Raw genomic sequence first — 19,187 nt, 5'->3', positions numbered from 1 at the left:
AATAGTCAAATCAATTACAGCCCTCAGAGACCAGAGGAATGTGCAAGGAATGGAGTTAAGACCACTAGGTGCTCCAATTAATTGTACCATAGTACAGTGGTTCCCATGATCCCCTGGAGACTGCACACCTCAGAGAATCAGAGGAAAAGGAATCATATTAGAAAGAGAAATCAGAGCATAAGGACTAGTCTGATATTCATTAGATTTGATTCCTCAGTTTTGGAAATCACATATTGGCAATGTCCTACAAAATCTCGATTTTTTCCGCTTCCTCGCACATCAAAAATGACTATTCACTTAAAAAAGCATTGTAAAAAAAAGAAAATGGATTCAAGCATTGTCAAAAAATGCAATTAACCAAGGCATAGTCAACTTTTGCAGATACTATGACTTTGGACATTCCAATCAGTGGTAATGTGAGTAAAGGCCCAAATGCACTCTACACAATTTTTTATGCAATTTCTAACATTTCTATGGTGCGCTGCAGCCGGGAGATTTGAAGCATCAACACCACAGTGCTGCCGTTTGCATTTAACGACTGCAATGGGTAATATATTTTCTGTACAGGCCGTTTCTGGATTTCTTTAATTAGCATTTCCTCATCCATGTCCTGGCTGCTCATCAAGTCAATTAGTTTGCGAAATCACATCATAATTAAAGTGATAATCGGTAAGATCCTCATTTGTTTTTTATAATGTGCCGAATCTTTGGTGCTAAGCGCTCTGCACTGCACTTCCCAGAGATCACCTGTCAATCAAACAGTGTGTCCAGTACTGTTACGTCTTTTTCCTTGGATTTTCTGTTGATGCAGTTTGAGTTTCTGTAGGTGGCGCTTTTCTCTTTGTCTGGTCATGATAAATACCCAGTTCTTCTTCTATTTATTCCAAACAAAGCACAAACGTCATCCCCTGTGCGCCAGAAGATTTTTCCCAGGAAAGATGGATGCACATTGTTGTTGAAAATGTCATTATTATTTTAAGTACAAGCTGAGCATGAACAACCCAATAAAGTGGTAAACAGGCCTGGGAAAGTTGGAATTTTCTATGACACCCGTTCTCGTAATACCTGTTCAGATGTGCAGCCTGGACTCACTCGGTTGACTCTGAATGGAGGGGTGACTTTGTGGACTCATTTCAGAACATTTACATCCAAATGAACTTCATATTATAGTATACTGACATGCTTCACACCAGAAAGCGGTATCTTGATCCATAGGAGGCTGTTACAGTCACCTCTTCCATCCTTTACAACTCATTCTTTATGAAGCCGAACATCTGTATGACACAGTGTCGCAGTTTAGGGGTTGGCAGAAACCCTTTCTTTGTTTCTGGCTACTTTACACTGGGATGCAGCCAGCCCAGTGGAGTATCCATTCCTGTTAGAAGACACCTGCCAAGGATTACTGAATGGAAATAAGCTGCGGGTCACACCTGATGTTACACTGTCAAAATGGGATGGATATGCTGTATGGCACAATAATCAATATAAACTGCTAGTTAATTGTCTAGATGTTACCTTGGACGACCATATAGCCCTGGCTAATGCAAGCGTGTTGACAACGAGCGTACAGTGTAGACACACTGTGCATGTGCTTTGTTTTTTTAGTTAAGCCACTTAGTTCTCCCTACACTCCGCTATCACATCCCATATGTTGGAAGTGGAAGTGACGGACAACAATTGCTGCTCCGTATTGGGCTCTTGCCATCCCCATCCAACTCTCACTGCCAAACTAATTTACTCTTGGCACCAGCAGTCTTCATAGTTGCCTTGGAAACAAAACTTGTGGTAGCTTTTTTGTTTAGTGAAAGTGAAGTAATTGATGCATTATATGCTAATCAGAAATAACAGTGTGGGTAGGATGATGTGGATGTTCACCCAGTTGGCATACCAAGCAGATGCAGATGAGCGTAGAGCTGTCTGTTTCCTGGGCAGACCTTTGATGATGAATGCCAGGCACAGCTCTGCTGATGGAAACGTCTGCTTCCTGCTCAGCAGACCAGCAAAGACGCAGTCAATGGAATATTAAAATCATTATATCTGAGAATGCAAAAAATGAAGTGTTGGTGCTGTGATAAACAGCGGTGATTGTTCAAAAGGAAGCATTTTACCCATCTGGAATTTCTCTGGTGCCACAGTCGCTACGGTCAACATTGATGTTCTCAGTGCCGGTGAAATGACTGTATTCATGGTGGACAGGGAAGCTTAGCTGCTCTGACTGTATTCTGCCACAGAAATAGATGATTACTTTGATTGGTTGTGAGACTCAGTAAGGACAGAACAGAGGAAAATTGCATATTGTGGTAAATCTATCACAGTAAAATACAGCACTTTTATGTCGCCATGTGGACAGTGGCTTAAATGAGCGTAAAATGACGCTGGGACATCAAAAGTGTTCTTTTCCCTCTTTGTTGTTGCCACCTATTCCCAGAGGGCTGTTGCTAATGAGAATGGCTCTATAGCAGTGCCACGTAATCCAGTGGCAATGACTTGGGATCCTGACAGTTGACAGTGAGAAAAAGATAAATGGAATAAAACTGAAGTGCAGTATGCTGAATTATTTAGTGCAGGGGGCCCAGCAAAGATCTGACGACTCGCTCATTTAGGAAGATTAACAGACGCGACAAATCACTCTGGTGTCAATCTTTTTACAGTTTTCTCTGAGCTAAAGAACTATGAATAATTTGGTTTTCATATCTCCAACGGGACCTATTCTTTATGTGGGTCCCCTCTTACTCCCTTCCCTGCGTGGTTCTTCTAAAAATAAAAAAAGAGGGAGATGCATTTGTCATCCATGGGACTGAGAGCCATTGTATTGTATCAGTCTCTGCTGGCCTTATCTCACTCATTCAAATTCTGCCCTGGCAGCAACATTTGAAACAGTCTTACATAGAGAACACAGTTTGTACAAGTCCTATATATAGCGCTCCACATAATGAGAGAAATACGGAACTGCTGGACAGGAGATAAGTGTGACCTGTGAGACATTAACAGGTTATCAGCGGTGGGTTTCGTGGAATAGTCCATGTGCTGCTGTCACATCAGTCATGGCTGCCATCTGGCATCTCACAATGACATATCTCCTCAATTTACTAAACTCATTTCTAGGTTGTTCCACATTATTTAGGCCCTCGTGTTAATTCCCCTGTCCTGTGTGGCATTATCATAACTTCACAGTTCACGAGAAGCTCCTGACTTGGTCCCACCTCAGTTCCTATAATGGCGTCTACAGTCCTAACAACCTGTCCTCTAACAGAGCCGCACTCAGACTCAATGAAGACAACACTTTAACACAGACGTTAATCTGCCACAGGCCACAGACTTCATGGCCACAAAAATATGCCCCAAGTTTCCCTAAGAACTCCACTACCACCTTTCTCGCTTTCTCTCTGTCTCTCTCTTTCTCTCTGTCCTCCCTCCCTTCCTCTCTCCCTCCCCTCACTCCACCACTTGGACAGGAAGCCTATGTGTGCTCCGAGACGCTGTTTTATTGTAGAGTGGTGCAACTGAGGAGAGGATGGATAACAGCCAACCCTGATAATTCTGCCTTCTCTGCCTGAGACAAGAGGATGATGCATTAGGATTGATTTGCCTGAAAGGCTACTCTTCTCATCCTGCTTTATCAGTAGCTGCGTCCTGCCCTGTGCAGTTTTACTGTTTACCCCAAAGCTCATATTCCTCCTTATTTGAGAAAATAAATAAATAAAATTTGACAACACTCAGAATACCTCTGGAAATGAACACCTTTGGCTGGCATTGCAGCAGCACAGAAATCTAATCTGTCATTTTGCATAAAAGTGAAAAAGTGAATGCTTGACAGTGCCTTGTTTGACCAAGAGCAAACACACTGAGAGAGAGAACGCTCTTCCTGCTACCCAAGTGTCAGTTTGTGATTTCTATCATTACATTTCTTTTTCATTATTACAGAGGTGTAGGCCACCTATTGCACCTTGATTTGCGGGGTAATTCAAACTCTCCTTTAAGGACTTAATTGAAACTCTGCAATTAGTCAAGCAGGGTGAGCTCTTTGACACCCGGCGCTTAAAAACACTGTGTCTGATTGGAGGAGACATCCACCTAGTAAAAACAGCCTCTTCACACTGTTCAACACAAGCTGCAAATTGGCTGGAAATTAAAACTAATGAGCAATTACCCCACCAATGAACTTCTATTAATGTCTGTTTTCTCAAAGCTCTCCAACTGAATCCTAATTTCTACTCATTTAATCAATCTGAATAAATATGACACTTGTTTTTGGTTCCTTAATCTTTCATTGTCTTCAGTGTTTTAAGTACTCTGAGCCAAATGGAATGAGCTTTTTCACACTGATGTGAAAATAACTCGTAATCCTCAAGCTCCTGCGAACGGCTGGGTGTGTGAAAACAGAGTACGCAGATATACAGTATATCTCCATGAACACAACATGGCAGCCATTATTGGTTCAATTTGTTTGTATAATCCTGACCAAAGATATGGACATCTGGAACTGGTCCCCGGGCGCTGCAAATAATGGCCGCCCACTGCTCCTGGCTGCCCCCTGGAGGAAGGTCACCCACGGATGGGCTAAACGCAGAGAACAAATTTCGTCGGCCGCCATTCCTGCATGTGTGTGTGTGTGTGTGTAAGGTGTCGCCGCTCCACTGCATGTGTGCATGTGTTGTCTGTGGATGTGCTGATGACCAAATAAAGGTTCTTCTTATAGTTTAATTGCATTTAGCTTCTATTACACACCCCCACCTCTTCCTCCCATATTTCTGCTATCATACACTACATATCCTTTAGAAAGAACCAAGTTGCACTCTAGCTGAACCGATGTTTCCCATTTCATCTGGTATGACCTACCATTCTATTGCACATGAAAGGCCCCTTCAACACGGGGCAGTAACAACTTAACAGGGTTCCTCTGCGTTCATGAAGAGAACTCTAACCATCTAATCAATTATTCATCCACTCTCTCAGCCCTTCACAACTACCCATAACTACACTGTTACAAGAACAAGCATGTGTACATTGCGTTGATGGTGATATGCAAGAGTGTAATCATAGAAAAGGGTGTGCACCAGGATTTTCTAAAAGGAACTTCAGTGTTTGTTTTTTTGTGCATGTTATGTTTATGAATTACATTGTTATAAACTACCTGAGTTCCACTGAGTGTATAATAGTGGAACCTCATCACAGGTTATTGAAGGATCTGTGTGAAGGACTCAATATGAAACATAACACTTGTTGATACAGATACAAATACAAATACGAGTCAACTTCACACAGAATTCCATATTTAACTATGTCAATAGGTGTGAATGTGAGTGAGCATGTTTAAGTGTAAGTTTGGTAAGTAACTGGACTCACCTGAACAATTTTCTGTTCTGAAAATGAAGATTCTAAGAAGATCACTACCACCACCTGCAGCTAAATATCTGTAATAACACCCCTTATAAGCTCATAAAAAACATTTAGCCTTCTTATGGAGCTTAGAAAAAAATACAGGTGAAAGCAGGGGAGCCGCATGAGATAAGACCAGCACCAAATCCTACTGCAAAGGTCTTTGTGTACAAGTGAAGTAAAGCTATACTCATTCCGCATGACCAGCTCATTTTATATTACCATTAGGCTTTTGTAGTGCTGTGGCATTTGCTCAGTGGTCTGTGTAGATATTTTTCATCACTTTTGGGCTCACACTGTTGGAGCCGTGGCAGTCATGGATATGCGGAGGCATCTGAGGCATCAGAACAGAATAAAGCAAAGCGCGATCTGCAATATTAATGGAGTAATTATGCAAATGAGATAATAGCTTTCATCACTCACAAAATAATGCTCTTGTTATGCCACACAGACATGAGGCTCATTGTTTAGCCCTCTCCATTCTTTTGGTTCACAAATATCTCTCTAAATCAGTGTTGAATAAATAATACTGGAAGCGAACACTTTCAGAGCCGTGTCTGTGCGCTTGACTGAGAAGAAAATCTTTAGCTTGAGCTCACTTATCAAGTCCCTGGGTATCTATTTCCATGGCAATAAGCTGTGGCCTTTTCATGAATTAAATAATTCCTATTGTTGTCAGCTGAAAACAAATTTACACTGTGATGTTTTAATTCCACATACAGCAGCGATGCCATACAGGAGTGAAGTCTTCTATGGGCAAAGTGAAATGGTCTCCCTTTCTCTCTACCTCTGTACAGTTCTAACACACACACACACACACACACACACACACACACACACACACACAAACACTGGATTTGAGTGTATAACTTATATTTACATTAGTGCCAAGTGTAGTTCTCAAGCTACATGATGTTCCAGAGGTTCAAAATCGAAAAAGCTTTTCCTTCTTGCCCATGATTGCCTATATTGTTGGATGCAAAAGGTGCCTCATCGAAGTCAGCTGGATTTTTAAATAGAGCAATGCTGCCCTCTAGTGTAAGAAATAGGAACAAGAAGAAATTGCATGAAATCTACATATGGTTACCACTAGAGGTCCCTGTTAATAATAAAGTGTAATGCAATACTGGATTGATCCCCGTAGGGAAATTGTCTTTTTGCTTGCCCTCTTCCACAGGGAGGTCAGAGCGCTGCGTCAGCTACAGAATGATTACTGAAATATTAACAGTAAAGTGGAACCAAAATGGATTTCTGAGAATTGCAATTTGAAAGAAAACCAACTCAAGCAGCAGTCCAAAATCAGCCACAGAGCAGCGCTCCTACAGCTGGTGTGGCTTCAGTGTCTTGCTCAAGGGACCTTCAGCAGGATGGATGCTTGCCATGCTCGAATACGGCTCTCTAACACTATGCCACCCTGCTGCCCGAAGATAGAAGGGAGGAATGTGACACTACAGAAGGGAGATTACAGGACCCGTTCAAAAAAGTGTCTATCTCAGATACAAGTTATGACCCATGTACTCCTCTTTTTATTTCCCCAGGAAAATGTACTGTTATGTTGCAGTAAAACCACTGATAAGCAAAAGCACTATGGTGAAATCAGAGGTTTAAGATCATCTTTGGTCTCATTTCCCATATTAAAGTAGTGTTGAGGTCACAATAATTCATACAAAATAACTTTTTTTTTCATTCAAATAAATAAATAAAACAGGAAACAAAAGCCATTTTTCCTGGTCTCAGTGGTTTGTTTAAATGAATGCAATGTGAGATTCAAACACCAATCAGGTGATTGTAAACAAACACACTCAAACTGTAGGACCAGATCTATGTTAACAATCAAACATTCAAACCTCTCAGTGGCCACAGAAGATGCCTAAGGAGTGATAATAAAGTAAGACCAGTGAGGGTCACTCTACCTATATAAACAATCCACAAAGTGTAAAGAAAGAAAAACACAGTAATGAGGCAGGAGATCTGAATGACACCATTTTACTGCAATTACTCATATTTCATTCTTTGTTGACTCCACTCAAGGTAACACTCATCACAGTGGACATGATCTGGAAATCACAGTTTTGACTAGATGCTGCACAGTCACCTGTCACTGTACTGTACGTGTCCGACTCCAGTTTTCCACTGCACTAAGCGCCGGGGATGGAAACGTTACCTAGGGAACCAGCCAGAGCGACGGAGTGTACGTTCCTATTAGAAGAAACCAATGATTACTGACTGGAAATAAACTGCAGGTCACAGGTGACAACATTGCTGAATGTCTGACACCTAACATATTCACGCAAATATACCCCATCCTGCTCAGTCGCATGTTTTGCAGTTTACACAAGTTAACCATACACTTCCTATGGTATCAGTAACTGTGGAAAACATGGGTTTGCAGATCTCACATACTTTAATTCATTTTTTTTTTACACTTATTTAGTTAATCAATAAACCTACAAAGTAGAAAAATGATATTAGAAATTGTACATTATGCTATATTTTATCTGGAAAATGCTACATTCATGACTAGGAAAGTACAGGTCAATTTGTTCCACCAAGCAGAAAAATTAGAGGGTTTTATCTGTTCTGTGGTGCATACAAAACGTCCAAGTCCAAAACAAAGGCCACTTAGACTTGTAAGTCAAAAGTTCACAGAGCTAGAATGACTTCCTCCTCATGTGAGGAATGCTATTGCCCAGGCAGGGAGCTGCACTGCCAGGGGAGGCCGGGGTCAACGTGCCCCGGGAGCTGGAGGAGGCCTGGTCCACCCTATAGGAGATAGAGTTGTAAAAGACAGGGTTGGTGTGGCAGCCGGACTGTTCACAGTGAGATGGAGAGGGCCTGTCGTAAATGTCCAGGCCACAGCACATGCGAGAAAGCAAGGCACTGAGCCTGCTGGCCTCAGCGAGCTTAGCATGCCCTCTAGTCCCCGACATGCCCGCTCTGCGCTCCTCTGCTGGAGAGGGGAGGAGATTGGTACGACTGGTGCCCCCCTCCATGGGCAGGGTCAGGTTGCATCGGCTGCTGTGCCCGTCTTCGCCATCATTACGCTCCATATCGGGAGCTTCTGCATCGGCTTCCAACGCCTCCCTGTCCCCCTGCGTTTCCTCCCCCTCCCCGCAGTCTGAGATCTTAGTCTGCGCTCCCTGCTCCTCTCCCTCCACCTCGGGCCTCATGTCAGGCTCCCCAGTGCTGACAGTGAGGAACCGCAGGACCACCAGGTTGAGGAAAGCTCCGATGACCGTCAGCCCCACCAGGATGTACATGAAGCTGAAGGCTACGTAGGGTGTTCGCCTCTGGAGAGCGTCTTTCTTCTGCAGGGCCACAAAGTCTCCAAAGCCGATGGTGGTGAGGGTGATGAAGCAATAGTAGTAGGCATGGAAGAAGGTCCAGCCCTCAAAGTGGGAGAAGGCTGCGGCTCCCAGGCACAGGGTGCTCATGCAAGACAGGAGACCCACCAGCACCATGTTCCCCATGGACACCTCGGTCTTCTGTAAGCCCATGCCCTGCTTGGCCCTGCGCAGGAGGTATCGGACAAAAGTGTTGATCCTCTCGCCCAGGCTCTGGAACATGACCAGTGTCAGAGGAATGCCCAAGACAGCGTAAAACATACAGAAGGCCTTGCCAGCATCTGTGCGTGGAGCAGCGTGGCCATAACCTACAAAGTCACAGTAGACTACAGGTCACATAACACAGGTACAGTACTACTACTTTACACACTTTAAGGCAGAGATGCTCACAAGTCACTAAAGCAAGTCCAAGTCAAGTCTCAAGTCTTTGAGCTCAAGCCCAAGTCAAGTCTCAAGTCTTTGAGCTCAAGCCCAAGTCAAGTCTCAAGTCTTTAGTCATGAGTCTGTCGAGTCCCAGATGGCCTGCTTAAACCATAACATAGTTATTTATAAGAAATTTACAGCCGGCTGATTACATTGTATCTTATTTACCTAGTCATAAATCAGGTACTAGTTAAATACAATGATAATATAACCTAAATGAAACTGTAGATAGGAACCACAAGTGTACATAATCAGTTAATGCATTATACTACCCTGCAATAGGAAAAAATAACAATCAAAGTCCAGCTTTTTAAAGGTGTCTGATAAAGTTTGACGTCACTGATATGGCATCCTTTATTAAATTGCAATCCTTTTATTGGATTATTATCACAAAAGGCACTGTATCTAATGCCATACTGCTGTTGTGTTTGTTCACAAATTTGAGTCACCGTCCCTGCCTTAAGGTCAGTAAAACATGAATGGAAACACAGACACACACAGACTCCACTCCACCCCACCCCAATGCAATGTAATGTAGCACAGTGTCACCCCTCCTCTTCAAAGGCCCCCCTCCAGCTTGGGGTCCCATGACAGTACTCCCCCTTTTCCACCGACTAGTGGCGCCCCTGCACACCAATACACACACGCAGAAACCCACACCTTCACTCACAACTAGTGACTGCTGATTGTCCTGCGCTTTTCAGATAAAGCCGCTGGCTGGTAAGTGTAAAAAAAAATTACTTGCCAATCGTCGTGATAACAGTGATGGCAAAGTAAAAAGAGCCGGCGAATTTCCACTGTCTCCCGGCGCGATGTGGCTCCGACTGAAGGACCACTCTCTCAATCTCCCGGTAGTCATCCTCCGTGAAGCTGTACTTCTTCTTGAGCTCGTTGAGCTTCTGCTCCAGGATCTTTTTCCTTGAAGTCTCACTCTCCGACTCGAGCGCATCGAAGACCGCGGCTCCTATGAGCAGGTAAGAGACCATGGAGAGGATGAGGGCGAGGGTCCTGATGTTCTGCGTCTTCATCCTCAACTCCGACCGGACTGGAGCGGGTGCTGAGCAGAGGGAGGGTGCTGCCGCTCCGAGAGAGAAGACGCAAACAAACACATCAGGTCAAGGCGACTCAGGCACCTCCTCGATCTGCTCCATTCATGTTCAGTGAGTTGATGTGATTGACACGAGAGGCGCCTTTGGCCTCCTAGGGTTACAGCTTAAGCCCACAGGTTGTCTGTTGAAATTGTAGCTCGCCTCGCGCTGTCCTATTTATCAAGATACACCGTCCCATGTGAGCAGGTGAAGTGTCTGCACGGGTTACCTGAGCCCAGCTGGCGGCACCTTGGCTTTCCACAGGATGTTAGTTACTCTACTTAAAGATCCTCACACGGCCTCAGACTGAAAAATACACTGTGATTTTCACACGTGGTCTCTCTCTCTCTCTCTCTGCCCCCACCCCTCTCTCTCACACACACAGTTCAATTCAATATGCGTTAATGGCATGAATGCTAAATACACCGAACTGCCAAAGCACCGAAATAGTTACAATTGGTTGATTGATTGATTGACTGAAAAAAATAAGAATTATACACAACTATAGTTCTATTAACAATGACTATCTCTGCTCTGCTTTTATGACTGTGTGTGTGTGTGTGTGTGTGTGTGTGTGTGTGTGTGTGTGTGTGTGTGTGCTGCACAACATTGTGAATGAAAGATCTGCTGTGTATTCAGTGCACAGTGACTGTATTAATGGAGCAAGAGTGTTTCTTTACAAATTGTATGTCAAGCAGAAATATTCAAATGATGAATCATGGAATGCAAAAATGAATGATGCAGCGCAGGCTGGATATAGGAAGAATAAATCAATACAACACTCAAAATTACTCCTGTTGTCCTATCAATTCAATTCTTTATCTTGACTGTAACGCTGCCAAAGCAAAAATGGTGTTGGAACAAGACAATGCAATAATTAATAACAAGTAAGATGCATATGCAGCATTAGATAAAGTTGTGATGTCAGGACAATAAGTCTTCCTATTTTAGTTTCTTAGTTCTCATCATTGTCTGTCCCTCAGGTTGTGAAATGTCATCACATTTTGTGCAGCTACAGTTATGCTGCAGCGCCACACACACACACACACAAAACCAAATATGAATAAATGGTGATGCAATTCCTGGCCTATGGCACTATCAAGAGTGCCAGGAAAGAGTAGTGTAAGGAGGGAGGCAGAGCGGCCGAATAGTCCTCCATAACAGCTGAAGGGATCTTGGTCAATCCAAAATGAGGGTGTTATGAATCCCTAAAGGAAAAAATATGACATTGAATTTCCAATCAGATCTTCATGGCATGGTCTAATTTGGCCAAACTCTGGTCAAAATCTTGCTGTGTGTTATCTATCCTAAGGCTAAAAAATGAAATTCATTTAATTTCCAGGGCACTTCAAAGTGTGTGTGTGTGTGTGTGTGTGTGTGTGTGTGTCACAGACATAGAAAAGCACAGCAGAAACAGCTGGCCTTTCCATAGTCTACTCTCCTGATTATTTTGCCCTGTGAAGCGTTCATGTGCGGAGTATTCACAATACGCTCGGCTAAAGTATTACTCTGAGCGATGAAGCATTGGCTGGTGGCAGCATTGACCTTTATCAAGCACACTTAGTCGCTGGGCGATCAACTGAGCCTTCATCATTAACTAAGTCCAACACACTGACTGAGCGAGAGAGACAAAGCGAGAGATAGCAGAGATCGGTTGCGCATGTGTGTGCAGTTGTGCATGTGTGTGTGTGTGTGCATGTGTGTGTAATGAGCTCAAAGTGTTAAATGTCATGCACTGCACTTAAATTCTCAGGTGCATAAGGTTGGAGACATGATGTAAACTTGAACATGTCACATGGGTGTGAAGTGGAGGCCTGGTTTGTGCAGCGTTACTGACTGTCAGGTTTTCACTGGCATCCACTGCCTTTTTGTTCAGCAGTATGCTAATCTTGAGTTCACAGCAGAGTAACCAGCAAATGGGCTGAGCGGTGGAGCTCCATGCTGTACCAGTCTTGGCTAATTCAGTTTCATATCCTGCATGAAGTTCACATCTATTTCAGGAGGGCATTCCAATTCATGTGGGTTATTCATGCACTTAACCAGACCATAAAGAGTCAGAGATCTGTCATTAAAATCCACATTTATTGCCCCCATTCCATTTAGGGCATATGGCTATAGTACAGTACCTCAGTACCTCATTCAGCTTTATTGAGCACAAATAAAATCTATTGCCACCCAGATGATAACAGTACAGACAAGTCCTGGTTTTCTGTGCGGACAGTAGCCCAAGAGCAATTATCCCTCTTGGAAAGGAGCAAGTCCCTGAAAGATAAGCTAATAGCCTTGCCAAGTCCACTCAATGAGACCGTACACTGCTTACATGCATCATTATCATTCAATATCAGTTCATTACGCAAAGCTCACCCTTATAATGTTGAAAACAAATAATAAACCCACAGAAAATATGAGAAAGTCACATGAAAGACTCATCAGTCCGGCACTGTGTGGACTTTGTAATCCTTCAGAAAGACAGGTGATTTATTATAAGGGCCCTGCGGTTTTAATGACTCGCCCTCTAACAACGCCATCCATGAAGTAATGACGGTTTACTATCTGATGTACTGATCTCATATCTACAGGATGGCTTTGCCAGAGTCATGCAACCCTCTATCTCCCACAGGAAAACATTAAGACCAGGATGTCCATTGACTGGAGCCTAGACAGTCATCTGTCCACGTCCCCATAAAAAATGAGGTGGAGAATTATACTGCAAACATCATGCTGTCTTTACACTGATAAGAGAGGCTGATGGCAATGGAGATAAAGATGGTTGTTATGATTATCATATATGCTTCTTCCCGTAATTTAGACATAGCATGTGAGAAAATGTAACAGTGAAACTACAACTGTATTTTGTGCTTTTTTCTAATAAAAAGATAAAAGCCGCCTCTGTTTAAAGCCTATTTAATAAAAACAAATCCATTATATTAGCTGGCATAAGCAGAAGTCTTTTTGGGGACAAGACATGAGTGTCACAGAGGGAAACAGGGTTGAACTTTGCAGCTAATGTGAACAGTCCTTTGAGCCTTATTAACTAAAAGGGCAGGGACGTGGTCTTTTAATTCCTCAGCGACACCACCTTTAGGGAAAGGTGCCTCATTCTGGCTGGCTGGGGATGGCTGCAACTATAGAAAAGGAGCTGTATTTTTTCGTCATATGGATCATTGTTTTCTCAAATTACAGTAAATTATAGCTGACTGCAGTCTTTGTATTTTAAAATTATAGCCATTGTGTCATTTTCCATACAAGATCACAGTCAAAACCTCAAAATATGTCATTTTTTTGGCACTCTGTGTAATTTCATCTTTTGAATGTCCGTGGTGAATCGGCTATGTTCTCCCCATTTCAGGGTGGCAAAAGAAGTTGGACAAAAAAATATTTACCCAGAAAATAATTCAAATTGAATGGATTTCTTTAATAAAAAATCTAGCAACTCTGAGCAGCAAAGCACTCTGACATACCAGCAGCCTAAATACAACTCCCACAAGATAAAGATAGAGATTTCCATGAGAAGTCTGCAGGTATGAGAGAGAGTAAGTTTTGGTCAATGGGAAATATAGTGAGACATTGCTAAACCCTGATCTGAAGGGAAAACACTATTAATTAAAACATGAAACATGGCAGTTTTTGTTGCCTTTCAATTTATACATTAAAAGTTTCAAACAACTAGGAGAAGGGCTCTGTATTTAAAGGGGTGTGTGATCAAAGCCAACCACAAAGTTAAACTAACTAAACTATGCTTCTAAACACGCAGAGTGAGTAAAAATAGGCAAGAGTATTTGAACCTCTTTGAAAGGTAGCCTACGGTTATTTAAAAAAAAAAAAAAAATCCTCAGGTGACAGTAACTAGAGTCATTATAAGTAGTTAGCCTACTTTTCACCTGTACTGTTGTGTTGAATGCAGGTTACTGGAGAGGTAATATTATATATTTGTTGGTTCACTTGCACAATAACATGCCGTCTACAGTTAAGGCCAGGGACCACCAGGCGTCCCAGCAAAATAAGTAGGCTATTTTACTTTTTTTTTTTTACTCATTTGAAGTTATGACAGTGAGAGACAGAATGAGGAGGAGCAGCATCTTGACCATAAGTTTCATTTTCGCCGCTGTTATTACGCCGCCTACAGCAGACAGGGAAGTCACATCCAGCAACATAAATCTGCTTTCTTCATAGAAAGCCATCAAAATGCGGATCCGTGGTGCAGTCTAACGCGGATCTGTTTCGGGGTGCTTGACGTGAACAACTTGGGGAACCTCTGCTGTGCGTTTTGTGAAAGTCTCTGTCGTGGGACGCGGCTTCCTGTGAAGAGAACCTGAACTCATGAGTCGGTCTAGGCCGAAACGAAAGCGAAAGAACGGAAAGTCGAGCTCGGCACCTGAGCAGCCACACAGGAGAGCTGCACAAACGCATTCCGTCTGTAGAAACGTTTCACGTCAGTACATGGGAACGATGTTAAGTTTTCTCTATCGACCCTTCAGGCTCGTGGAGAGGACGGGCACAGTGCTCGGGTCTCTCTGCCCCAGGTTCCTACGGCGTCCCTTCACGTTATTCGCAGCAGCAGTATTTGGCGTCATAGGCTTGTTAGCGTTACGGTTCAAAAGGCCAAGGGATCGTGGCAGACGCGGGGATCCAGAAATAAGCGACAACGACAGAGATTCAGAGAAAAAGGCCCCAGAAGAGGCCGAAGAGGAGTCATGTGTGGTTCCCATTGGGGGTCCCGCTGTGACAGGTGGGAGGGCTGCAGACTCCCGCGCCCTGGGCCCCGCCACCGAGTCCCGCAACAGGCCAAGGACTGCGGAGGAGGCCAGCGAGGAGTCCCGTGTGGAACACATTAGGGGTCTCGCTGTGACAGGTGGGAGGGCCGCAGACTCCCGCGCCCCGGGCCCCGCCGCCGAGTCCCGCAAAAGGCCAAAGACTGCGGAAGAGGATGGTGAGGAGCCCCGTGTGGAACACACTGGGGATTCTGTTGTGACAGGTGGGAGGGCCGCAGACTCCTGCGCCCCGGGCCCCGCCGCCGAGTCTTGCAAAAGGCCAAGGACGACCGAGGAAGAGGATGATGAGGAGTTTGACGGCAGGGAATATCGCGTGGAAAACACGGACGAGTTGTACTGCGAGTATGACTCGACTTGGGAGAGCTCGCCCACAAGCAAAGCTCTGTGGGTTGATCGCCCGAGAGTATTCAGCTATGTGAGTAAAGGCCTGTTGCATTTACTAGACAGCTACTGTCACATGGTTTCATTTTGACGCCTGCATTGCAGCCATAATATTCCTGTAATTCTCCTATATACTCTGGTGTGCCTGTGGTAGGCTACTCATTAGTGTTTGTAGTGGCCTTATAATACTGTGGTACATGGTATTTTTTAATCTTCTATGAGGAGTTAAGATTTGCTCTAGACTAATATCTGTATACAACCCTTGTAAAATGTATTACAGAATCGCCATAGTTGTTTTTCCACAAGGCTCATTTGCCAGCTTTATTAGTAACTGCTTGCCCTGCAAGTTATTCTAGTGTGTTCACTTATGCATTATTAAAGAGTGAAGGTGTGCCTTGGGCCTTAATGTCCCACATGCAACCATGCAAAGGCTTGGTGAAACTGAATGTCTTGATTTTGGAATATGTTGGCTACTTGTAATATTCACACATGTTCATTTATTGTGTCCCAGCACAAGTTTGGCAGATTCAAAAATGCAGCAAGAGACATGCAGAACTACAGATGTGATTACCCTGTAAGTTGTTGTTCCCCCCCCCCCCCCACACACACACACACACACACACTGCCCCATGTTTAAATCTAGGCTTTATGCATATATGTTGCTCTTTTATTCATTATAGCATCTGTTATTGTATTTCCACAGCAGCTCAAAAGCAGGAGACAACGCTGGAACCAGGCAGTAAGTACACTTTACACATGCCGATAGTTTTGGATGGATGTTTTTTTTATAAGATTCAGCTATTGCTTAATTAAAATTGTCTATGTGCAATAATCATATTAATTTCCTATCTCATCTACTTGAGCAGCATGACATGCCTAATCTGGATTTCTACCTTGGACACAGGCCCTCTTCTCCTGACAGTAAGTACAGTAGCACACAGTATGAAGCTGTAGACTGTGATTTCTTTTTCAATGTAAATCTACAGAAGGACAATGGTTTTAGTCTAGGATTAGGAATAACCCATATCTGTGCCTCACATCTTTCATGCTGATTTACTTTAAGTGTTTGACATACTGCATTTCTATTGTTTTTAGGCATCTCCATACATGAGTTTCACAGTTCTGAATGGTATGGAAACTATGACAAACTGGAGCGTGTACATACCTTTATTCAATGGTAAGTTATTCTATGATCAAAGGAGCACTGAACGTAATTAGACCTGATTTGTTATTTAGGAATATTAGGAAGAAGAAAGTTAAAATATTGTTGAGTTATATGCAGTTTGTAATTATTTTTTTCTCAAAGGTTGTTCCCACTTCAAGAGCCAGGAGTCAACTATCAAGCCAGCGAACTGACAAAAGAGGAAATTGAGGTAACATGCCAAAAGTTACTGACAATCATAATTTCTACAGAAAGTTCATCACATATTCTGACTAAAGTTGTACCCTTCAGGCTTTTCTTGCAAGTGAACAGGCAAAAGAAAACCTGTTGAAGTCTTACAAGCTCATGTTGGACTTCTATGGTATCGAGTTGTACAATGTGGAGACAGGAGAGGTCCGGAGAGCGTCGAATTGGAGAGAACAATTCTACAACCTTAACAAGTTAACTATCTCCCAATTTTATAAAACAAATCAAAACAAATATTGCTCATTAACAGTAACAAAGCCCTGTTTCTTTATTTATTTGCCTATTTAATTTTTGTCTGTTTGTCCATGACAGTAACACTCACAACAACCTGCGCATCACCCGCATCCTGAAGTGCCTGGGAACCCTGGGGTTCGCTCACTACCAAGCCCCTCTGGTCCGCTTCTTCCTGAAGGAGACTCTTGTCCATGGAGAACTTCCAAATGTCAAAGAGAGCGTACTCAACTACTTTGTGTTTGCTGTGCTTAATAAGACAAAACGCAGGAATCTGATCAAGTTTGCCTACATGAATTATGACCGTAAAGATGAATTTGTGTGGTGCCCAAAGCAGATACAGATGATATGGTCAGCGAACAAAATGGAAATAAAGACCCAGTATGGCAAAAGAGATACTAATGTCCATGACCCAAGGCCTTCCATGGATCACCTTCCTGTTGCGACAACTACAGAAATGACTAGAAGAGTCCCTAATAGTAATCTGGACTTTAAATCCACTGCATCAATCAGCTTCCCTCAGCACAAAAAGAGCACTAGCCAGACAGACAGACGTGTGTTTGCTTCTGCACAAGTTCAGCCCTCTGATATTATCATTGATTTCAATCAGCAAAGTACTTCTGCTCATTCTAGTGAGGAAACAGATATTGATCAGAAGTATGACAAACAAGTCGAGTGTCCCCCATCCCAAGAACATTCACAAAGAAATGTCAAGACTAATGTGAAGTCCTCAAACAAGCCATCCGCTGAGGACAGTCTGCCGATCAGAAAAGACAAACCAGCAAAACAAGACCGGGATGAGTCAAGTGAAGATGGCAAACCTAATCAAAAGCAGAACCTGCGCCCCACATCCGGCAGTAGTCTGGGTTACTCCTCACCCGGCCCTGAAAACCAGATGAGTGATGACAGCAGCCATGGAGGAGCAGCTAAGCCAGAGTTGTCTTTATCACCAACTGGTGGAGGAGGTGATCACACAGCAGACAATCCTAACAGTGATGAAGAGCCCACAGAAGTCTGCCATGACCAAATTAATGCAAATGAAGTATCCAGCGCTAAAGAGATCGGCGAAGAGGGTCAAAGCAGCAAAGAAGGGGGCAGTGATGATGAATCATCCACTGATGCAGAGTCAGATCAGAGGCTGTAAATGGATGTTCACAGAAAACTCCAGGTACAGACAAGCTTGAAATTCCTCCCACATGCAATTGTGTATTATAGATATACAGTAAATGCCTTACACACTGAATGAAGCATCATACAATTATATATGCAGATTCTTTTGTTTGTTATAGATAGCCATGATTAAGATTTCTGGATTAGATTTCTGGATCCGGACGTTTAGGTTGGGATCAGCTCTTTTTATTCTTACACTCAGACTTTAATGGAACAAAAATGTGCAGTATTCTGATTTGAACAGATATCTGTTTTATACTTATGACCCTGTATTGCCTTACTGTAAAGAAAGACATTTTAATTTGATTACCCTTAAATCAATACTTTACTTCTGATTGCAATTCTTACAAAAGTGTTTTTTTTTTTTATTGATAGGATAAGGGCTCTGGATTTTAAGAATCATTTATCAGTTTGGACTGTGATTTATAAACCTAAAACAATTGTCATTTTCAAAAACATTTATTCTGTATTGTAATTCTCTCACTTTCTTGTGTGATTTAAAAATGAATAAAAAATGTTAAGACATATCCTGTATTATGCCTAATTGCCTTACATGCTCTTAAATAGCTCTGCCCCTTGGATTCCTAACTGCAATCAAATTCAAATTATAGTAAATGTTATTATGATTATTGTTCAATTTGCATAACATTGTAGTACAGGCTATGGCCAAAATACTGTAAAATGGTAGTTGTGTACTGGTGGATTTGCACAAGAATTAGGTCTGATCATCCCTTGGAGAGAAGGCAGATTCAATTTTATTATGACTTCCATCCCATGTTTCACTTGGGGAAGTGTGCTATTATTATGCGCAATGCAACAGTAGTAACCCGAATGGTTTATGAAGTTGGGAGATATTTTGTCAAGGACTTCTCAATAATCAGGTATTGAACCTAGAAGTTTTGGAGTGTACCTGGCACAGCATATTCCATTGCAATCATACAGATGGTGCTGTCAACACTGAAGCAGGTTTTTGACTGTTTCTGTTAGGACT

The 19,187-nt window shown here is 42.8% G+C and overlaps 2 protein-coding genes across 3 annotated transcripts; one reads left to right on the top strand and one right to left on the bottom strand.

The window, feature by feature from the left end:
- Positions 1–8,030: 8,030 nt before the first annotated feature.
- On the bottom strand, positions 8,031–10,174 carry LOC139645511 (potassium channel subfamily K member 15-like). Its single transcript, XM_071521231.1, has 2 exons — positions 9,892–10,174; positions 8,031–9,031 (listed from the first exon to the last, which is right to left on the bottom strand). The coding sequence occupies exons 1-2, from the start codon at positions 10,172–10,174 to the stop codon at positions 8,031–8,033; spliced, it is 1,284 nt and encodes a 427-aa protein (XP_071377332.1).
- A 4,190-nt stretch (positions 10,175–14,364) lies between these two features.
- On the top strand, positions 14,365–18,674 carry LOC139645517 (opioid growth factor receptor-like protein 1). Of its 2 annotated transcripts, XM_071521249.1 has the most exons (9): positions 14,365–15,421; positions 15,899–15,961; positions 16,091–16,126; positions 16,254–16,308; positions 16,483–16,564; positions 16,694–16,760; positions 16,841–16,989; positions 17,108–17,369; positions 17,820–18,674. In XM_071521249.1, the coding sequence occupies exons 1-9, from the start codon at positions 14,555–14,557 to the stop codon at positions 18,168–18,170; spliced, it is 1,932 nt and encodes a 643-aa protein (XP_071377350.1). In that variant the 5' UTR covers positions 14,365–14,554; the 3' UTR covers positions 18,171–18,674. The 2 variants fall into 2 exon arrangements, with proteins under 2 accessions (XP_071377350.1, XP_071377349.1); XM_071521248.1 differs by having other exon boundaries at positions 17,108–18,674.
- Positions 18,675–19,187: the final 513 nt, after the last annotated feature.

The sequence above is a fragment of the Centroberyx affinis genome, unplaced genomic scaffold (genome assembly GCF_046629955.1).
Source record: "Centroberyx affinis isolate AG114_WGS23_722 - 3 ecotype Tasmania unplaced genomic scaffold, CSIRO-AGI_Caff_v1 ptg000877l_1, whole genome shotgun sequence".
Classification (NCBI taxonomy): domain Eukaryota; kingdom Metazoa; phylum Chordata; class Actinopteri; order Beryciformes; family Berycidae; genus Centroberyx; species Centroberyx affinis.
The sequence above is the reverse complement of the archived record's forward strand: the minus strand, read 5'-3'. Positions and strand labels throughout refer to the sequence as shown.

Excerpts from the sequence above, each read along its gene's own strand:
- LOC139645517 (XM_071521248.1), top strand. The coding sequence starts at position 14,555 with ATGAGTCGGTCTAGGCCGAAACGAAAGCGAAAGAACGGAAAGTCGAGC. Across the intron at positions 16,761-16,840 it reads TGACAAAAGAGGAAATTGAG|GCTTTTCTTGCAAGTGAACA; the intron begins GTAACATGCCAA and ends TGTACCCTTCAG. Across the intron at positions 16,990-17,107 it reads CAATTCTACAACCTTAACAA|TAACACTCACAACAACCTGC; the intron begins GTTAACTATCTC and ends TGTCCATGACAG.
- LOC139645511 (XM_071521231.1), bottom strand. The coding sequence starts at position 10,174 with ATGAAGACGCAGAACATCAGGACCCTCGCCCTCATCCTCTCCATGGTC. Across the intron at positions 9,032-9,891 it reads CACTGTTATCACGACGATTG|GTTATGGCCACGCTGCTCCA; the intron begins GCAAGTAATTTT and ends GTGACTTTGTAG.